The sequence below is a fragment of the Antedon bifida genome, chromosome 3, assembly GCF_963402885.1.
Source record: "Antedon bifida chromosome 3, ecAntBifi1.1, whole genome shotgun sequence".
NCBI classification, from domain to species: Eukaryota; Metazoa; Echinodermata; class Crinoidea; order Comatulida; family Antedonidae; genus Antedon; species Antedon bifida.
The window spans coordinates 24,979,364-25,001,509 of record NC_136228.1 but is presented as its reverse complement, the minus strand read 5'-3'; the positions used below and the strand labels follow the sequence as shown (position 1 = coordinate 25,001,509).

General features: G+C 34.9%; 1 protein-coding gene across 10 annotated transcripts; it reads right to left on the bottom strand.

Moving 5' to 3' along the window:
• Positions 1-4,476: 4,476 nt before the first annotated feature.
• On the bottom strand, positions 4,477-17,456 carry LOC144837716 (fibrocystin-L-like). Of its 10 annotated transcripts, none has more exons than XM_078692946.1 (12): positions 17,339-17,456; positions 16,476-16,650; positions 15,987-16,154; positions 10,117-10,307; positions 8,133-8,287; positions 7,801-7,956; positions 7,322-7,669; positions 6,157-6,200; positions 5,879-5,914; positions 5,569-5,616; positions 5,421-5,453; positions 4,477-4,851 (listed from the first exon to the last, which is right to left on the bottom strand). In XM_078692946.1, the coding sequence occupies exons 8-12, from the start codon at positions 6,170-6,172 to the stop codon at positions 4,739-4,741; spliced, it is 246 nt and encodes an 81-aa protein (XP_078549072.1). In that variant the 5' UTR covers positions 6,173-6,200; positions 7,322-7,669; positions 7,801-7,956; positions 8,133-8,287; positions 10,117-10,307; positions 15,987-16,154; positions 16,476-16,650; positions 17,339-17,456; the 3' UTR covers positions 4,477-4,738. The 10 variants fall into 10 exon arrangements, 8 of the variants coding, with proteins under 8 accessions (XP_078549072.1, XP_078549074.1, XP_078549073.1 ...); XM_078692948.1 differs by having other exon boundaries at positions 5,569-5,613; XM_078692947.1 differs by having other exon boundaries at positions 5,879-5,911.
• Between the last annotated feature and the right edge of the window lie 4,690 nt (positions 17,457-22,146).

Sequence of the window (22,146 nt, the reverse complement as noted above, 5' to 3'; positions counted from 1 at the left end):
TAACGTCTGTTTTTTTAACATTCGCCATTTAGGCCTAGGCCTACATCGCCGCATTATAAATGGTATTATAATTTATACTGGATTTGGAATACCTAGAACAATGTGTAGTTTAAACTTTACTATATCAGGGGAATGAACGTGAATTAAAATGTCCATAACATTTGTCAACAAATATAATTTTGCGATTTCGCCTTAACGTCTGTTTTTGTTTACATTCGCCATTTGCATTATAAATGGTATTATTTTTATAATGGATTTGGAATAGCTAGAACATGTGTGTAGATCTTTTCCAGATGGATTTCTTTTCGAGATTTCTTTCAAACTAAATGAGGGGATCTGCTAGGTTCCCGCCCGGAGAAATAGTTTTTCTTACAAGATTTGAATAATCAACAATATCAACATTCAACAGTGTGGCGTGTTGACCGCAATGAATAACAATACCATCTTCCCCACTACACCGTCCTGCACCAACTCATTTGCATAATAACGCACGGCATACCAACTGAACAATATTTGTATAGGAGTAGCAATCAATGGGTTGGTTGGATGGCTGCTGTTGTTCATCATTTAATTCATTGTATCAGTTGTTTTGATTTCTCATGATCAATTATTCACTTAATTCATTTCATTTATTCATGATCAAACACAGTAAAATGTAGTACATGGTTTGAAATAATGTTTGTTTGTTCAAAGTTAATAATTCACACAGAAATTGTGAAATTATTTATTACAATAATGCATATGTATTTAAATAAATAGAGAGAATACACTAGCCAGGCTAGGCATCGGCATCTTTACACATTTCTATTTATTTGTTCCTAATTTTCTGACATAACTTGGGTGTTCTTAAAATTGAGGGCGCCAAACATAAAATTTACGAGATCGGAAAGAGGCGGGAAGCCAAAAAAAATGATGGTGTGCTCCCTTGCCTCTAGCACGGTAAGGCTCTCTCACAGCCTTGGGGGTACCACACATCAGATGCTTTGATGTTATTGCCTCATAATGTGTGGTGGAAAGGGGGACGTTTAAATCTGTGAACCCCAAACACAGAAGCTCGCATAGCTTTAACTCTTTTCCACCGACCGGCATGGGGTTTGAACCCACGATAATCGTGTTCCACGACGCTCTACCAACTGAGCTATCCGGCCCTCTGGTTAATAGCAAGGTTAAAACTAGATTCGTTTCCTCAAAATTACGTCATGAATATGCAAATTTATGACGTAACGATTAGAATGACGTAATATGAAGCGCGTATAAGACTATACTATTGTCACCTTTTATTACTCGTGTACATTGTGGCATAACGGGTAGTGCTCTAGTAACTATCGTTTGGATTGAATTCTCTCAGCTCTACTGGCTGGGGTTCGAATCTCTACGGATTTCTTTTTTTTTAAAATAAATATAAAATGCTTTTCTTTTATTTTGAAAGAGAGATATTTAGAGAGTCAGGTTAATTTAGGATAATATAATGTAAAAGATTAACAACATCAAAATTCAACAGTGTGGCGCGTTGACCGCCGCGAATGACTAACAATTGAATGTCAGAAAAAAAGGAATTATAGTTCTCTTCGTTACGTGTTTAGAAAAGAATTTATATCTCATCGTTGGTGGTATGTCGGCGTTGTTATGCAAATGGGTTTGTACAGGTGTAGTGGGAAAGATGGTATTCCAACCTTTTTAAACCAAAATATCGGCTAAATATATTCTTTTTTGCGTTTCAACATATATGTTAATGATTCCAATTACGATACAAACTTTTTTTTTATTTTGTAGGTAAAATGGCAGATATAACCCTTTTTGTCTTTCCCCTTAACGTTTTCATACCACAATCGCTGTGCTAAGGGGAATTTATTATATTACCCTTAAGGCCATTTTACACTAAAAAGAGGGAAGTAAAATCAACCGATTGACCCCTCCTTAAGGCTACAATTTATATAAAACAAAATAATTAAATGGTTAAATTCTGTTTCACCAAATTTATAAATAATTCTAGGCCTAGGTCCTAGAGGCATGTCTTTTAATTTGTTGTCGGTGTCTTCTAGTCTAGGCCTAGAAGGCCTAGCCTAGGTCTAAGTGATGCGGCCTTTGCCGCCTGGCTGGGCGTGAGGTGAGTTGGTACCAATTTTGAAAACTAGTTGCATAGGCCTAGTCAGCTAAGCTAAAAGGTTAGGCCTAGCCTATTATAGTCGCCGCATAGTACTGTATATCGCTATTAATTAGGGCCAAAATTAAATAACTAGCCTAGGCCTATTTAGCTTATCTTTCTTAGGCTAGGCCCTAGTCTAAGCCTAGCTAGGTAGGCCTAGAATAGGCCTAGTAGATATTCGCCCAGGATTCGCGTATGGGTGTTAAACGGATGATCGGGCCCACATTTATATGCGCACCAAACAAAAGGAGGCCTCCAAATAGCCATAAATAAACACAGAACTAAATGGCCATTAAACTAGTTTAGTATCTAGTCAAGTATCAGCCGCGCAATGTTTTTATGAATATAGTAAATATTAATTAATTATTAAACAGCCGATAAATACTAATCAATGTGTCTTAATACAAAACAAATTTTACTAATCCAACATCTAGTTTTAATGATTAATTATAATAATTAATCGTATATTTCTTTTTTTTACGTCTTTTCTTATTTCTGCATATCATTATTATACATGATACCCCAAACAACAAGGCTCATCTCATAAACACAATATTTCCCGTTTTTTAAATTGTACTTCTTCATTTCTTATGCAATTGGAGTTTATAACTTGATACAGAAACCATAATCCTGTTATCGATAAAATGAATATTAATTATTAATATTGGTAATGGTAACTAATAATAAATAAACTAATTTCCAACATTTAAAAAACACAATTTGCAGAATAAAACCAAAACGGAAACAAAACAACTTTATTTATAAAAATCACACATACTTATTGGCACATGTAAAATAAAAAAAAAAAAAAAATGTACTGGCATAACTGACGGCCGCAATAACTGGTGGCTGAAATGATCCCAAAAGAGTTATGTTGTCTGGTACTCGTTGTGTTAACATTAATAATGTCTTTTTCCTTTTCATATAGGCCTAGTGTCTGATGTGTTGATGGAGTAAATGTTCTTGGGCAGCTGGTTGCAGTTTTTCTCATTTTCTATGGCTATATTGTTCTTAGTTGATGTCATATTCTAAATATGTAATTTGTATTGTCATGACGTTGAAAATATTTAAATAACAATTGTCCATGTGGTTTTTAACATCTTTAGATTCATCAGAGATTCATCTGATGTCCAAATCCAGTAAAAGTATTGGATTATTTTATTGATGATTTGTTCTACTGTACAATCATGTAAGAATTAGAAATCTGGCTACTCGCTCAAAGCTGCTACAGTAATGTACTGTGTTAGGAATACTATTAATTATTGAATCTAACATACACTGGATAGTTCCTAATTTCAGTCTGTTACAGTATTAATTTTAAGAATTTTATTAAGGAACATACTACACTAATTGTGCTTCATATTTTCATATTCATACCGGTAATTTTTTTTTAAACATTTGACGTTTTTAACATGTATGAAATCTATCTCCAGCAGGATCAATTACAGGACAATTGTTCTTGTCTTATATGTGATGATTTTTATGTATAAATAAATGATCATAATGTAAAGAAAAATAAATTAGAAACATTGACATTCTAGCTGAAATACTTTGAAATATTTAATCACTGAATAACTTAATAAATTACACTTTAATATTGTGAACATTTCCAAATTGATCAGCTTGTATTATACCATGTACCGTCAATTCTAATAGTAACCCACACTCTAATAGTAACCCCCCCTTCTAGTAGTAACCCAACTTATAAGTCAATCTATAATAATAACCCACTACTACTACTAGTAACCCATGGGGGAGGTTATTATTAGAGTCACAAAAACTATTGAAAAAATGACATTAAGACTGGTCGTTTATTATGCAGCAATATTTTGAAAATAAGGAGATAATGCATGTTGATCTCGGGAGGACTGAGTGTTTTTGAGTTTATAAAATAAAGTTCAAACAAATTTATTTATTCGTACTGTTTTATTATTTTTCTATGATTTGCTGACCGGAAAAGTTGGGGTGGGTTACTATTTTCAGGTGCCTTACTATTTTCAGGTGCCTAATTTAAGATTAGTAATAATAACCCACTACTCCAATAGTAATCCCCCTTCCCCCCACTTCTAATAGTAACCCACCCTAAAAAACAATCAAAAAATAATAACCCAGGGTTACAATTAGAAGATTTACGGAATCAATTAGTTTAAACTAATTAATACATGCTATAGACTATTGTAGCCCAAATATCAAATTACACTTTTAATATTGCAAACATTTCCAAATTGATCAACTTGTAGTATATAACCATGTATCAATTAGTTTAAACTAATTAATCCATCTATAGACTATTGTAGCCCAAATATCAAATCACACTATTATTTATAATAACAGCAACCGGGAATCCACAAAATGTTAGGATTCAGCCAAGTAGCCTTTTTTGCAATTAAAATCTCATTACACGGAATCTCTTCGATGTTATAGAACACACTTCTCGTAGGCGTGTTGAATATGCGTGTAATAGCGTGTTGTATAAACGCGCCCTTAGGTGCAACAGCCTGACAAATTGATATGGTAACACTATTAAAAACAAGTATATCAATCAGAACGTTAACATACGTTATGTTATATCTATTTTCAAACCTTTTAAAATCAAAAACTCATCAGCATCATTTTTTCATTCTTAACTTTCATCCTTATAATTATCCAATTTTGAATTGAGAATCCAGGATTTGATGTCAACAATTTCGCTACCTCTTTCTTGCCTGCAAAATGAGAAAAACAAAAATGCAATTATTCTATCATCTCTTACAGATGTATTTGTCCTAAATTTGTCCTATTTTGATGTCACATAACAGCTATCCACTTGGAATCGAGAAATTGAATATTTGCGACCAACAACCGGCCCATATTTTATAACTACTGTACTTGTTCAAAAATAACACTATATTGATCTCTTTCCCTTTAATGTTCAACAATATTCCAATTAAAATGCTTAAATACAGAAGTATAGGCCTACAGGTACATATGACAACCTCAGACATCCATCCTATATTAGACTGGGTTCCAGCCCGTAAATTTTGGCACATATGGCGTTTTATACGTATAATATAATACTCAGATTTACGCACTGGGGAAATATGTGAAGAAATCGATTTGCATGCCCGCAAACATCCGATAAGAATGACGTAGGTTATCATACCATATGTGCCAAATTATTTATCTTTACTATTTACGGGCTGGAACCCAGTCTAATCATATATATGCACTGCTCTTTAACCAATTGAATGCTCTTTGGCATGTGAAGAACGAACCTTTTTAAATTTAAACTTACCTGTGAGATCGTCATGGTTGTATAGGTCATCTCCTATAGTAGTAAACAAAAACAATTTATAACATTAATATTTTATACATTTTCGTTCTTGATACATTGTACATTTGTGTTTTCAAATGTTTTGCTGCTAATATTGTAGTAGACTTACCTGATGTTGTGGCAATTTCTAGTTGTCCATAACTATCAGCATCATCTGCTGATAAACAACAATAAAATGTTAAGAATATAATGTTTACGAAAATCTAATTTGTGTCTGATAAGTGCCATTTCCGGCATCTACAGTTGCACAACTCTTAAACATTTCTTATGACACAGGGACAGATTGGAATGGAAAATGGGACATGGATTAATTAATTTTAACACTAAAAAAGAACTTCATAGAAAGAGTCAATCTTAATTTCACCTCACCTCAGCACCAGCTGGTATAGATTTTTATTAGTAATGTTTTATAAGCTTACCTGTGATGTTTTCTTCTTCTTTAAAAGTTTCATCTGCTGATCAATAATAAACGAAAAGTTAACAATTTAATATATTCCTAATATCTATCTGTACATTAAGTACTTTGATTGCACTGATTGCATTGAAGAACTTAAGATCTACCATAAAATTGTTTTCCATGTTTAGAACCAACAAATATATGGTCTTGATTTTATGGCACTCTGGAATTGTTTCTTCTATTAGCAAAAGAAGTATTCTCATTTTACATACTTTGTTTATAAACTATATTAAAGCTTACCTGTAAAAGTATTCATTTCTACTTCTAGGCTTCTGGGTTATCTCCTATAACAAAACACAATAAAATAATTAATTAAAAAAAATTAAGTTTTCTTATTCTTCTTACCTGTACAAGTGTTGCCACTTTTTAATTTGACAAAATTTGCTGATTTTTCAATTACCTACTGGCAGAACAGGTAAGTAAAAGATATGTACTGTGTGGGTAATAAGCTGTACGGACTATATAAAGGGCAGGAAATATTTTGAGATAATCTAGGTTTTGGCGAGATTCTGGTTTTTAAGGTGTTTATGCTTTGTGAGAGTGAAGTTTGCATTGTACCAGCAACAATGCCTATTTTTTTTTTAAAAAGATGTGCCGTGTTTAAAACGTTTTCACCCGCAACTACAGCAATTGCATTATAATTCTTCAAGGTTGATATGTCCTTGGCTATTGGCTGTTCTTGTGGCCTCGAAGTCTCTGCTGCCTGCTTTTTATTTTGGGCATATACCGCATCACATGCTTGTGCATATCTAGCACTTTCCTGATCTCCTGTGATTTGTGATCATTATCTGTTATTAAAAACAATCCACTTAATATGTTCCCTTATAGAAGTGTTTTAACACAACTTGTTATTAAGTTGCAAAATACTGAAATTAAAGACTGCCTGAACCCAAAACAAGTAAGTGCCAGACAAAAAGCCTAAGGAAAAGCCTAGAATATTATATTTATCCTTGTTTGACCAATGTTTGACCAATATTTATCCAATTGTTCTGGAGGTTGTCTTTAATTTGAGGTGATTTATACAGCCGATGAAATCAAATTTGAAAGTAGTCTGTAATTGGATTTTTATGGGAGTGACTTGTAGGTACTTTTGGCTAGTCTTCAACATAAGTTGCTCTTAGAGTGGATACGATAGTCTACAATTGAAGATGCTTTTAAAATTGGGGTAGGGGGAAGTATTAATAGAAGGTAGTGGGTTAAATAGAGGGAGACCTGCATTGAAAATTTGAAATGGACTGTAGTCTTCAAAAAGAAGTTGCTCTTAGATTGGATACGTCACTAGTCTACAATTGATGGTGATTTTTGAATTTTAATGCAGTATTAAATAGAAGATGGATGGTTACTTAGAGAGAGAACTGCATTGACAATTTGAAAATGACTTATAATTAATTAAAAAATCACCAACCTTGGAATCCAGATGTTCTGCAATATCCGTTGTAAAATCTTCAATTAGATTAAACTGAACTTTAAATTTCTCCAAAACTTTTACTGTTGATCTGCGATTGATATGTGGAAAACACCCTCAATGACAGAAAACTCTGTTGAGTTGATACCTTCTAGCGTGGATGAGTTGGAATAAACAATGCTGAATTCAAAGAAGTAACCACTTCCCGACAGATTAATGGCAAGATCAGTGAAGTTGGCCCAGCCATGGATTATATCTACAGTGTTGTTGCTGACGAGCTCTGCATCAGATACTCCTGGGCATTTTCCATGGATGTGAAGAATGTCCCAGATTTTGCACAATTTCAGCCTGAAAAAATAAAAAAATCATTGAATAATTCCTTTTTTTCGTAGAATATTTGTATCAAACTTATGGTGTATTACCAAAGCTTGATAGCCTACAGTATATTGGAGTTTAGAAAGAATTGTGTTAAAACCTACACTGGTATCTAATATAGAGATGCAAGGCTGAACCTCAAATGGATGGTTCTCCATAGCATCAGCCGTAAACGTATACTCATTGTGCTTTGGAATTGATAGATGATTTCTACTCCTTGGTCACTAGATGCCTCTTCTTCAGCTTGCTTCTCAGAATACCTGTGAACCAATTAGTTATGTTGGTTTGTAATGATATAGGCATTATGGTTATGTTTGTTGCACGCCACACATGAGAATACAATTTAAGACTTTGGACAAGACGATACAAGCCATGCACTACAGTAACTCTACAGAAAACTCTACTTCAACTCATTACTTCTTAAAATGTGACTTACGTTTCATTGCTTGTATTTGTTGCTCTCACACCCCTTGTTGGGTCTTCAGCTGGGGGAGAAGGATCGGTCATTGCTAATAACCTCAACTTCAAGACTCTCGTACAAAGTACCGGTTTGTGCTGCATTAACAATTTCTGCTTGAAGGGTTGAATTGCCTGTAAGGAAAAAAAATTAATTATTGTTTAGATATTAAAAGAATAGGTAATTAAATAAAATTCAACTCATTTCTAAACATATGAAACTGAAAAAAGAAGAAATCTGGATAGATTATGTGATACTTTAATATGGTTAAAGAAAGCTATTTACTTATTATATATACCAAACTGGCAAGATTGTTAACAAGATCTTCTTCATAGAAGTCATCAACATCAACAGGAGCCACACCAAAGTCAACCATTATAACCGGTGTAGTGATGATGTCAATTGGGTCACTACCACGTATAAGTATCCAAAGAGTCTGCCAATCGCGATCAAAATAGTTCTCGCCATAAATTCTGGAGTCAGGAGTTGGTATGAACTGATCGTTTGGATCTTCTGTAACCCATGTTTCTCTTTCTATTAATGGCAATGATGTCGAAAGAGTTGACAATTTTAAGTATCTTGGACTTACATTTGATTCACTTATGTCATGGAAACAGCATGTTGAACAAGTAGCTTCTAGAGTATCACAACGTATCGGTATTATTCGTAGATTAAGATATTATATTCCAAATTTTGCTTTAAAACTACTTGCTAATGCAATAGTATTACCTTGTTTTGATTACTGTAGTAATGTTTGGTCAAATTGTAACTTAGAACTTGTTAATCGTCTTCAAGTACTTCAAAATAGAGTAGCTAGAATCATTCTTTATGCTGATATGTACACCCCTATAACAGAATTGATGTCCTCACTAAAATGGAAGAGTGTCAGATGGGAAAATGATTTATTAATTATGCTATTTAAATGCCTACAGGGTTTAGCACCATCTTATTTAACAAATCTATTCAAATTTATGGACACTTTTCACACAAAAAATACAAGAAGTCAATCAACAAAAACTCTAAATGTTCCAGCATGGAACAATATTTATGGAAAGAGAATGTTTAATTATAGAGCATCAACCTTATGGAATAATCTTCCTGTACATATCCGTAAAAATTATGAGACACTTAGTCAAGTTGAATTTAAACATCTTGTATAACTTCTATTGTACATAGTTTTAATATAGCTTTTACTTTTATTTTTCTTGTATTTTTTTTCCAAATTTGGACCTCTTGGGAGACCAGTACTTGTGTATTGAAAGAGCTATTCCAGAATAAAGAAAGATTTGTATTGTATTGTATTGTATTGTATTGTATATGAACATATCTCCATCCAGCTGCCCGTTATTTGACATGACATAGTGACCTTGATGGTACACATCTAAGCGTTGAGGATTGGCATACCAGATGCCGACAACTATTTTCTGATCTGGAGCTGTGTTCAGGAAATGAAGTCATAGCGTTTGAGGATTCGTTGAACTCTCATATACATCTCATAAGTCTCTCCAATTGCAACGATAGACATAAATGTGCTGATGCGCTCTTGACATGTGTACCCATGACACCAGCCGTGATCTTGTGGTCCATTGATCAAATCAACATAACCGTTAGACCCAATGACGATTGGTGAAGACGTCGTAATTCTGTGTCAGGATCAAGACTTTCAATAATCAACATAGCGTAATCATAGTCATAGCATTCAAAAGCCTGCCAAGATTCATGCCATATGCAGACTTCTGTACCAATGATACCTTAATGAAAAGAGCAGATTATATAAAAGATCACAGCTACAACACAGTGATTCTCCTACTCCTCAAAAAAGGGATGCCACAATAAAATTGCGTGCCCAGTCTCGGTGAATGGACTGGTCTTGTTTCAAGAGTGCAACTTTAATAGGAGGAAGATTTAGGGAAGAATCACAGTTTACAAAAGCTAAAATTCAACATTAAAGCAGACAACCAACCTTTATGTGGACATTTTTCATCATAAGGAATTTTAAGTCCACGTCTCGGATCTCTATCCCACTCGTATGGAGAATCAGGAATAACATAACCAGGCCGTGATCCTCCTAGAATTCCACCATCTTCATCTCTGATCATTGCTTTCTTAAATGCATCACAATCCATCTCCACGCAATCAGAAAGATTAACTTTACTGTTAAGATTAAATGAAAAGTGTAATGTATTGAACTTGAATAATATTACTTGCTATCAATTATTTAAACTTCCTTCACCTGTTACCATATATATATATGTTAACCCACTTCTATATAACCCTGGCTACTTAATGGTCACTAATGGCTAAAGTAGACCCTCTGCTTAGACCACTAAACATTCCACCTTGACAGATTAATTACCCATTACCGATATTGTTATTATAATATATAGTAAATGTAGAATAAAGAATAAACACTTCAGTGCTAGCTTTCAACTATAACAGAACTTGTCTCTCTCTCACTTATTTGTATTGTAAATCGGTACATTACACTACAGTGGCGACGAGAATGGCCCTTATTGGCAAAATTGAAGAATTTATTGAAGGAAGGGAAGATTGGTCACAGTTTGTTGAGCGTTTAGACTTTAGACTAGAGTCTGAGGAAGAAGAAGAACAACAGGAAACTGATTGGCGGTACGTTGTCAATAACCAGAGGCTCTACGCAATAACCAACACGATATTCTACCAACTACAGCAATCTAACTGGATTTCACACTGTATTCGGAGACAGAACTATGATCCCTGCGAAGTTCTTACATTTTATGACCAAAAAAGTAAATTGATAGGAAGACCGAGCCCAAGTATACTTCAGAGAACTATAAACGCTAGTCAACTAGACCGAGAAAACTATATAAGGAAGTGCTTCCAGCATCTTTTATAGAAGACAATAACTACTATGTCCAGTAGCCATTAAGTTGATTAAGTTATGTCTTGATGTTTAATTTTAATTTTAAATGTAAATAGGTTGGGTAATCATCAGGAATAGTCCTGAACAGGGAGATGAGCGCCCCTGCCCACCGATGAGTTTCGGGATCCCTTTGACCCGGAGGGAGAGTACCCGTCAGGGTTACAGGTCCCAGGTTTTTAGTTGTTTTTAAAATTATTTAGTGTTCCATGACCTTCTCATCAAAATTAACGTCTCTCATAAAATTAAGAAAAGTTGTGCTATGTCAACATAATGTCAATGACGGCGAAATGTCCCCAATATTGGGGATAGCTATGAAAACAAATAAGTAAGTAAGTAACTTGTATTTCAAGGCAAAAGAAATTACTACAGAGGAGAAGAAACAAGCAACACTGTTAACAGTTATTGGCCCATCGTCTTATAAGCTTTTACGAAATTTGGTTACACCAGAAAAACCCAAGGATAAAACATTCGATGAGCTGGTAACAGCTATGAATGGGCATCACAGTCCAGTGCCTAGTGAAATTGTACAGCGATACAAATTCAACTCACGCTTTCGACGTGATAATGAAACAGTGCCTGAATTTATGGCATCGCTTCGATCGATGGCAGAATTCTGTAACTTTGGAGCCTCGCTCAATACAATGTTACGAGATCGTCTAGTTTTTGGCGTCCGTAATCACGGAATTTGGTCTTTTGGCAGAAAAAGCACTGACACTGGAAAAAGCTGTTGAAATTGCAACTAGCATCGAAACTGCAACAAGAAATGTAAGAGATCTGGCGCAGCTGCAGTTGAAAATGTAAACAAAATTGCTTACAAAAAGAAGTCAAAATTTACATCAAATACAAATAAGAAGTCGAAACCATGTTTTCGCTGTGGAAAGGATAACCATTTGCCAGACAAATGTTATTTTAAGCAAACAACTTGCCATTATTGTAACAAGGTAGGACAGATTCAATCTGTTTGTCTTAGCAAAAAGAAGGGGAAGCCCCGAACAGTTAAAAATGTTGTGGCAGATGAGCCAAGCGATGAACCAAGCAACATAGCTACAGAATGTATGAAGAATTATTTGGAATAAAGACCACGTCTAGTCCTCCACCTATGAAAGTTAAGATACTGTTAGATGGTTTGGATACTGAAATGGAAATTGACACAGGAGCCTCGCGGTATCAATAATGTCGCAGACGAAATTTAGGCAATTATGGCCTGAAAGAAAACTTGAACCATCGTCAGTTAAGCTACGTACGTACACTGGACAAATAATGGATGTTTTGGGTAAAATTAATGCTGAAGTTACATACCAGAGTACTACTACAATATTACCGTTAACGATTGTGCGAACAGATGGACCTACCCTAATTGGTCGAGACTGGCTTCAGTTTATAAAGTTGGACTGGCAACAAATCAAGGTAATAAACCAATTAGATTTAAGTTCACTGCTTGGTAAATACCAAGAAATATTTAAAGATGAACTAGGTACCCTTAAGGGTACTGAAGCAAAAATGTATGTTGATAAAGAGACAATGCCAAAATTTTGCAAAGCCAGAAATGTTCCGTATGCTTTGCGACAGAAAGTAGATGACGAACTTGATCGCTTACAACGAGAAGGCATTATTGAACCTATACAGTTTTCAGACTGGGCTGCACCAATAGTTCCGGTACTTAAGGCAGATAAATCTATCATTAGGATCTGTGGTGACTACAAAATTACTGTAAACTGCCCCGAAGAAAAAGTTACTAAATTGGACATGTCACAAGCGTACCAACAATTACTCTTGGATAAAGATTCTCGAAAATATGTTGTAATCAACACTCAAAAGGGACTTTACAATATACACGGTTGCCGTTTGGAGTCTCTTCAGCACCAGCGATTTTCCAGCGTGTCATGGAAGGACTATTACAAGGAATTAAAGGTGTTACAGTATACCTGGACGATATATTAATTACAGGAAAAAATGACTTTGAGCATTTCGAAACTCTTGAAACCGTTCTAAAGCGACTGGCAGATGCTGGACTTCGTCTAAAAAAGAGTAAGTGTGTTTTTATGGTTAAATCTGTTGGTTATTTGGGACACCTGATCGACAAAGAGGGATTGCATCCCACAAACGCCAAAGTGAGAGCAATTAAAGATGCTCCAGCGTCTCAAAACTAGACAGAACTGAGAGCTTATTTGGGATTATATTATCTTAATAATGAAGTTTTTACCAAACTTATCCAACACACTTAATTGCTCTGTTATATGCCTTACTTCGTAAGGATAAAGCTTGGAACTGGACAAATTTAGAACAATCTACTTTTGATAAATCAAAGGAATTGCTACTTTCCTGCAGAGTACTTGCACATTATGATCCAAAAAAGGAAATAATATTATCGTGTGATGCATCTCAATATGGAATTGGGGCTGTGTTAGCACATCGACAAAGTGACGGTACAGAAAGACCAATCGCATTTGCATCTAGAACACTTGCAGAAGCGGAAAAAAAGTATTCGCAAATTGAGAAAGAAGGTTTGGCATGCGTTTTCGGAGTAACGCGATTTCAGTCTTACATTTATGGTAGACATTTCCCATTGGTAACAGACCATAAGCCATTGCTGGGTCTTATTAATGAGGACAGACTTGTGCCTAGCCAAGCATCAGCTAGAATCCAACGTTGGGCACTGAAATTAGGTACATACAAATATACATTAAGATTCAAACTGACAAAGTCCCATGCCAATGCGGATGCATTAAGCAGATTACCATTGCCAGGAAAACCAGAATCAATTCCACAACCTGCCAAAACTGTTCTATTGATGGAGCCAATGAACCAATCTCCAGTTTCCACAGCAGATATTAAAGGTTGGACGGTTAAAGATCCAACACTTTCTCGAGTTCTTTACTACATTGAAAAGGGTTGGCCCAATACTAATCCAAAAATTGAAAACTTGCAACCATATTGGATGGATCTGACAAAGAGAACTCTCTACACAAGATGGATGTATTTTGTGGGGAAATAGAATTGTTGTTCCACAGCCTGGTAGAAAACAGTTGCTACAAGCACTACATGACGGTCATACTGGAATTGTCAGAATGAAAAGTTTTGTTAGGGATTCGTTATGGTGGCCTAATATGGACAAAGACATATCAAAGCAGTGCGATACATGCCAATCCAATCAAACTTTACCACCTAAAGCACCATTGCACCCATGGAATTGGCCAAATAGACCATGGTCATGATTACATATCGACTATGCTGGACCATTTATTGGAAAAATGTTTTTAATACGATGCATACTCAAAATAGCTTGAGGTAATTCCGGTAAATTCCTCAACGACAAATACCACAGTGGATAAGCTCAGGCTTATATTTGCATCGCATGGATTGCCAGATAAAATAGTATCCGACAATGGAACATGTTTCACCAGTGATGAATTTCATACGTTCGTAAAGCGAAATGGAATAAGACATTCTTTAACAGCCCCATATCACCCATCATCGAATGGTCTTGCGGAACGTGCTGTACGCACATTTAAAGAAACAATGAAACGTATGAAAGATGGATATATCGAAACAAAAGTCGCAAGATTCTTATGTTGTAATTTGTATGTCCTTGTTATCAGTTTCTTGTTTTTAGGACCCAAGTGGAAATAAGTTTTTAACTTTTCTTGGCATTCCTTGTAATCAAGGCCTGTTTTATCCGTGCAATTGTTTTTCTATTTTCTATGTATTATATTTTATTGTTTTTTAACCTTGATTACCAAATAAAGTTAAAAAAAAAAACAATTCAAGATTCCTATTTAAATATAGAAATACACCTCATAGCACAACTGGCAAAACACCAGCAGAATTACTGAATGGCCGAAAATTGATCTTTTACACCCTTATCAAGCAGATCGTGTTATCACTCAACTTGAAAAACAGAAATTAGCCCATGATCGTCATGCAAAGAACGCACTTTTGTAGAAGGAGAGTAGGTGTATATAAAGAACTTTAGAGGACAAAATCTGAAATGGTTACCCGGAACAATAATATTAAAATCCGGTCGCATCTCATTCAAGATAAAACTAGAAGATGGACGAGTTTGTCGTCGTCATGCCGACCATATCAGGAAGCGTTCTGATAGGCCTGTTCAAACTCAGGATAAACAGCTTACAAACAAAGATGATCCTCCACAATTACCTCCAATGCTCATTAATCCAAATCTGAACAGTGGAAACATCACAATCGACTGTCGAAGCACAGTCTATTACTGCTCAGCGAAGAGTATACCTTACTCGCGATAGAAAACCGCCGGAAAGATACGGACATTTTTAATAACTGAAATATAGAAACTTTTATGGACATTATTACTGGACAATTTAAAATGTTGATCTTATATTTTACTTTATACAGTGCATTATACCATATACATTTAAAGTGTTATTAAACCATAACGTAGTACAGTGCTGCTTTGATTCAATTATAAATAAATAGCTTAGAATTGTTTATAATAGAAGGGAGGGAATGTAATGTATTGAACTTGATTAATATTACTTGCTACCAATTATTTATACTTCCTTCACCTGTTACCATATATATTATGTTAACCCACTTCTATATAACCCTGGCTACTTAATGGTCACTAATGGCTAAAGTAGACCCCTCTGCTGAGACCACTAAACATTCCACCTTGACAGATTAATTACCCATTACCGATATTGTTATTATATATAGTAGATGTAGAATAAAGAATAAACACTTCAGTGCTAGCTTTCAACTATAACAGAACTTGTCTCTCTCTCACTTATTTGTATTGTAAATCGGTACATTACAAAAAGTATTGTAGGTAAGTGTACTAGGTTGATGAAAATAATGCAACTAGCAAGTAAGGATACACAATGATTTACATTTACGTAACTTGGATAAATGCAAGTGGTCCGTAGATATATAGGATAAATACTATTAGTACTTACCCTAAATTAGGTATATGTATGTAAACCCTGTTCTTGTCTCTGACTGTTACCTTCTTTGTACAGTACCTACAGCGGACATTGGGTGGATACCATCATCATTTGATGGATTGGTCATAGTAGCGTAATGATCTTTCTTACACGCACTATCAAAATGAGCGAATGTGACATCTATTGATAAGAAAGAGCAAAATACCTTTATTTGTAAATGAATAAGTATGTTGAAATATATTCATTTGGTAAGTTTCACCAAAAATGTATTCCGACATTAAAGACATATTTTATGATAAAACAGTACTAAGGGACAACCTCAACATTACAGTGGCGATAACTTGGATACAATGGCAATTTTATGTAATATCCAAATAAGCATTCAGCTTCACGTGTAAACAGTATGAGTATGCGTTTCCTGCAATAGAACTCAACTGGTTTGTCCAAGTAAGGACTAGGTTTGTCCAAGTAAGGACCAGATTATGTCATGCTTTTACATACCTTGCAATCTTGTGCTTCCAGCAATAGCTGGGTAATTATGTATACCATGAAATGGAAAAAATGGAGCACCATTATCACCAGACATGAAATTTGCCCTCACGTATCCAGCATTTCCATTGTCTGGACCACAAGGTGCACACTGTTTTGCATTTTGACCTGCATTCTCCGGTTGATTCTGAAATATTTACATGAAAATGTTAATGGGAAAATGTAATATTTTAATCAGAATTTATAAATTACGTGACTGATTACACAATGGAATGGCATTATCAGTACACGTTAAGAAAAAGAAGGTAGAAGAGTAAGAAAGTCCTTTGACAAATTTCCTTATGAAAGTCAGGTATGCATATATAATATCTATACATTGATTTTATTTGACAGAATGCAAAATATAGTTCCCCAAACTGACAAAATAATAACATTTGAAAAACAGAAATAAAATCTTTTAAAATGAATAATAAAAATGTTCATATTTATTGAAAATGTTTATATCTTTTTTTTGTGTCTTTTTTGGGTTTCCCACTTTTATTTCATCGTCATTAACATTGTTCCATTCATTATGATTTTTACATTTATACATTATCTAATCTAATTCATCATAATTGCTTAATTACAGTATTCGGTTTGTAACATGCTACAAATGTTTATATTCTTACTGAACCTACCTGTAACTCATCGCAATCAAAGAACAGGCTTGTACCAATTATAAACGATGACTACATTCTCACACATACTTATCAACAGCTTCATGACTAAAAGAGAAGATGGCCCAATGACAAATGGCATCACCCCGATGTTGTTGTCTAAAATCTAAAATGTAAGTTACTATATAAAAAAAAGAGAAGTATTTTGGTATTGCTTACCTGCTCCAACTGTGTGGTGAATTACATTATCCTGAATTGCATCCCGATAGCAGGACTGAAGCCATTATGAAATGTATATTCACGTACAAACGATGGACTTTCTACAGTAACTTCTCCAATATCCAAGAAAGCAACTGAATAATGTGGCTCATAAAAATCTGAAACAAATAAATAAGTGTCACTATCGAATGAATAAATGCCAGGGGAAAAAAAGTTACAATTACAGAACTAACACTTTCCAATGTAAGAATGTTCCTTTATAGAAGTATTTTAACACAACCTGTATTATTATAATGTATTATTCTGGTCCTCAAGCTTTACAGGAAACTAAGGAAATTCGGATTAGGCCCTCCACGGACCCTCGACAGCCAGCAGTGCAGCGCCTACCAGATCAGCACACCGGGAGACAATCCCCTACTTTTTTCAAACAGTGTACCACGTTCTTTAATGTGCACTGTTAAGTACACAGGACCAACGGCTTTACATCTCATCCGAAGAATAAGGCAATGAGAGTAAAGCATCCTGCCTAAGGAACCATGGTGGTCTAGTATTTATAATTATTTTCTCTCAATCTAATAACAATCATTGCCATGATTCCATAAATTGTTTATTAATTAAAAATATAAAAATCATCACCATTAATGACCAGAAATAATGAGTGATAGAGCTGATAATGTTAGTTTTCCCAACGATTATATAATCTTAAGTTTCCAAAGAAGGAAAGAAGGCAAATAAAGAGAATGCTAGAAGTTTGGACTGGCAAACAGTTTAGTGTACACATAAACAGTAGTTACTGGCACTGTATACTTCAACACAAAGAATAAATATTCTAAATATTTATTTCTTAGGCTTAATACTTACAATAGTTGATTAGATCCACTGCTAGCACTCTTCTTCCTTAGATTCATTCGCATAGTCTGACATTTTAACTTAAGGTACTTTCTCAGGCAGTGCCATTTTCTCTATTTTAGAAAATTGTGCTCTACAAAGAAACACAAATATTTAATATATTCTCACAATATTAAAAAAAAACTTACATACAGTACATAAACGTATACACGGTAGGTGTATGGTCAAATTATTTGACATATTGTTGCATGATGAAATCAATATGAAAAGAACGGTTGCGTTTTTCTCCACATTTCAATCAACATGCTGTGATCGTTCTGTACCGCAAACATATCACTATCACGAACGCTGAACATCTTGCGACATAGCGCACTTAACAAGACTTCCCCAATCAGAGCGACTATTGTCCAAAGTGTGCATAGACTTGTTTATTTTTGTTTTTTCATTTTCTATAATTTTGATGTGATTTTGGGTCGTCCCCTTAGTCTCTTAACTTTTCTCATTGTGTTTCCTCGCATAGAGCTCTTTGAGCTGGGATATCGGAGTCTAGATGAAGAAGGTGTCCACACTATGTCAACATATACTGTATATTTAACAATTACAAACTTCATTTTGTATATGAAGACAGATTATGGCACTCCTCATCTTAGAGACTCAAAATACCTGCTTTTAAAACGGATAGATTTTAAGTAGCTACCAGAAAAGCTTTAGTGAGAAGTTTAAGGCGCTGTGGGTGCTCAAATGAAAACTGTCAATGGATGTCAAAGGTTGAAAAAGCAATGCGTTGCTCAATTTCTAAACAATTACCCTGTTGTACACACATTTGACTGGATATTTGTTTAATTAATGTACAGTATGTATGCATGTATGAACATACTCGCCTGCATCTTAAATTGAGAGGATCTGTGTGTGTAGCATCCAATAAGAATTTAGTGAAGTTCGAGAAGCTGGGAAGAGCAACCCTGTGTTGATCTGGGCCTCCGTGGATAAATTGAACTTATTATACCTATTCATGGTAACAGTAACGTTTGTTGCTCTTAGAGTGGATACGATAGTCTACAATTGAAGATGCTTTTAAAATTGGGGGAAGTAGGGGGAAGTATTAATAGAAGGTAGTGGGTTAAATAGAGGGAGACCTGCATTGAAAATTTGAAATGGACTGTAGTCTTCAAAAAGAAGTTGCTCTTAGATTGGATACACTAGTCTACAATTGATGGTGATTTTAGAATTATAATGCAGTATTAAATAGAAGATGGATGGTTAATTAGAGAGAAAAACTGCATTGACAATTTGAAAATGACTTATAATTAATTAAAAAATCACCAACCTTGGAATCCAGATGTTCTGCAATATCCATTGTAAAATCTTCAATTAGATTAAACTGAACATCAAATTTCTCAACAACTTTTAGTGTTGATCTGCGATTGATATGTGGAAAACACCCTCAATGACAGAAAACTCTGTTGAGTTGATACCTTCTAGCGTGGATGAGTTGGAATAAACAATGCTGAATTTAAAGAAGTAACCACTTCCTGACAGATTAATGGCAAGATCAGTGAAGTTGGCCCAGCCATGGATTATATCTACAGTGTTGTTGCTGACGAGCTCTGCATCAGATACTCCTGGGCATTTTCCATGGATGTGAAGAATGTCCCAGATTTTGCACAATTTCACCCTGTAAAAATCATTGAATAATTCCTTTTTTTTCGTAGAATATTTGTATCAAACCTATGGTGTATTACCACAGCTTGATAGCTTATATTGGAGTTTAGAAAGAATTGTGTTAAATCTACACTGGTATCCAATATAGAGATGCAAGGTTGAATCTCAAATAGCATCAGCCGTTGTAAACGTATACTCATTGTGCTTGAGAATTGATAGATGATTTCTACTCCTGGGTCACTAGATGCCTCTTCTTCAGCTTGCTTCTCAGAATACCTGTGAACCAATTAGTTATGTTGTTTTGTAATGATATAGGCATTATGGTTATGTTCGTTACAAGCCACACATGAGAATACATTTTAAGACTTTGGACAAGACGATACAAGCCAGTTCTTTACTACAGTAACTCTACAGAAAACTCTACTTCAACTCATTACTTCTTAAATGTGACTTACATTTTATTGCCTGTACTTGGACCTCCTGTTGTATTTGTTGCTCTCACACCCCTTGTTGGGTCTTCGGCTGGGGGAGAAGGATCGGTCATTGCTAATAACCTCAACTTCAAGACTCTCGTACAAAGTACCGGTTTGTGCTGCATTAACAATTTCTGCTTGAAGGTTAACTAACTCATCATGTTCTAGGGTTGAATTGCCTGTAAGGAAGAAATATTAATTATTGTTTAGATATTAAAAGAATAGGCAATGAAATAAAATTCAACTCATTTCTAAACATATAAAACTGAAAAAAGAAGAAATCTTGATAGATTATGTGATACTTTAATATGGTTAAAGAAAGCTATTTACTTACTGTATTATATATACCAAACTGGCAAGATTGTTAACAAGATCTTCTTCATAGAATTCATCAACATCAACAGAAGCCACACCAACGTCAACCATTATAACCGGTGTAGTGATGATGTCAATTGGGTCACTACCACGTATAAGTATCCAAAGAGTCTGCCAATCGCGATCAAAATAGTTCTCGCCATAAACGCTGGAGTCATGAACTGATCGTCTGGTCTATTTGGATCTTCTGGAACCCATATGAACATATCTCCATCCAGCTGCCTGTTATTTGGCATGACATAGTGACCTTGATGGTACACATCTAAGCGTTGAGGATTGGCATACCAGATGCCGACAACTATTTTCTGATCTGGAGCTGTGTTCAGGAAATGAAGTCATAACGTTTGAGGATTCATTGAACTCTCATATACATCTCATAAGTCTCTCCAATTGCAACGATAGACATAAATGTGCTGATGCGCTCTTGACATGTGTACCCATGACACCAGCCGTGATCTTGTGGTCCATTGATCAAATCAACATAACCGTTAGACACAATGACGATTGGTGAAGACGTCGTAATTCTTGTGTCAGGATCAAGACTTTCAATAATCAACATAGCGTAATCGTAGTCATAGCATTCAAAAGCCTGCCAAGATTCAAGCCATATGCAGTCTTCTGTACCAATGATACCTTAATGAAAAGAGCAGATTAGATAAAAGATTTTACTACCATTGATGTCTGTAACCATCATGTTTGGAATTCTATAATCCTATAATTCCCCAAAATGAAAATATAATAAAAATTGAAATACAGAAAAAAAAAAAAAACATCTTTTAAAATGAATAATAAAAATGTTCATATTTATTGAAACTGTTTATATCTTTTCTTTTTTTTTTTTTTTGGTTTCCCACTTTTATTTCGTCGTCATTAACATTGTTTCATTCATTATGATTTTTACATTTATACATTATCTAATCTAATTCATCATAATTACATAATATATACAGTATTTGGTTTGTAACATGCTATTTAATGTTAAATCTTACTGAACCTACCTGTAACTCATCGCAATCAAAGAACAGGCTTGTACCAATTATAAACGTCCATTCTCACACATACTTATCAACAGCTTCATGACTAAGAGAAGATGGCTCAATGACAAATGGCATCACCCCGATGTTGTTGTCAGCAAGAACAAGATCAGTCATTTACAACGGAACTCGAAATTCGGAAAAAGACTCCATAATCCCAATTCTTCCAGATGAAGAAATTGGCAATCTGTGTGCAGTCTTTCTGACCATCCCTCGTCATGAACACCGTGCAAAGAAGTATGGCCTTCGTTGTTGCTCCATTGACTTTCAACGTCACAATCTCCCCACTGACATGGTACAGCACCATCTCAGAGCCTACCACAGTGTTGTCTTGTAGGATGACATCTCTGGAGCTCTCAATTTCAATACCTGCTGGCCACGATATATCCTCAGCATTGTAGCGGTCTTGATATGT

What these genes read in the sequence shown, in the direction of transcription:
- LOC144837716 (XM_078692942.1), bottom strand. Translation starts at nt 10,203, where the DNA reads ATGTTATTCCTGATTCTCCATACGAGTGGGATAGAGATCCGAGACGTG. An exon ending in TGAAAAATGTCCACATAAAG is followed by an intron (nt 8,288 to 10,116) that starts GTTGGTTGTCTG and finishes TTTTCCTTACAG; the next exon opens with GCAATTCAACCCTTCAAGCA. An exon ending in ACAAATACAAGCAATGAAAC is followed by an intron (nt 7,957 to 8,132) that starts GTAAGTCACATT and finishes ATTGGTTCACAG; the next exon opens with GTATTCTGAGAAGCAAGCTG.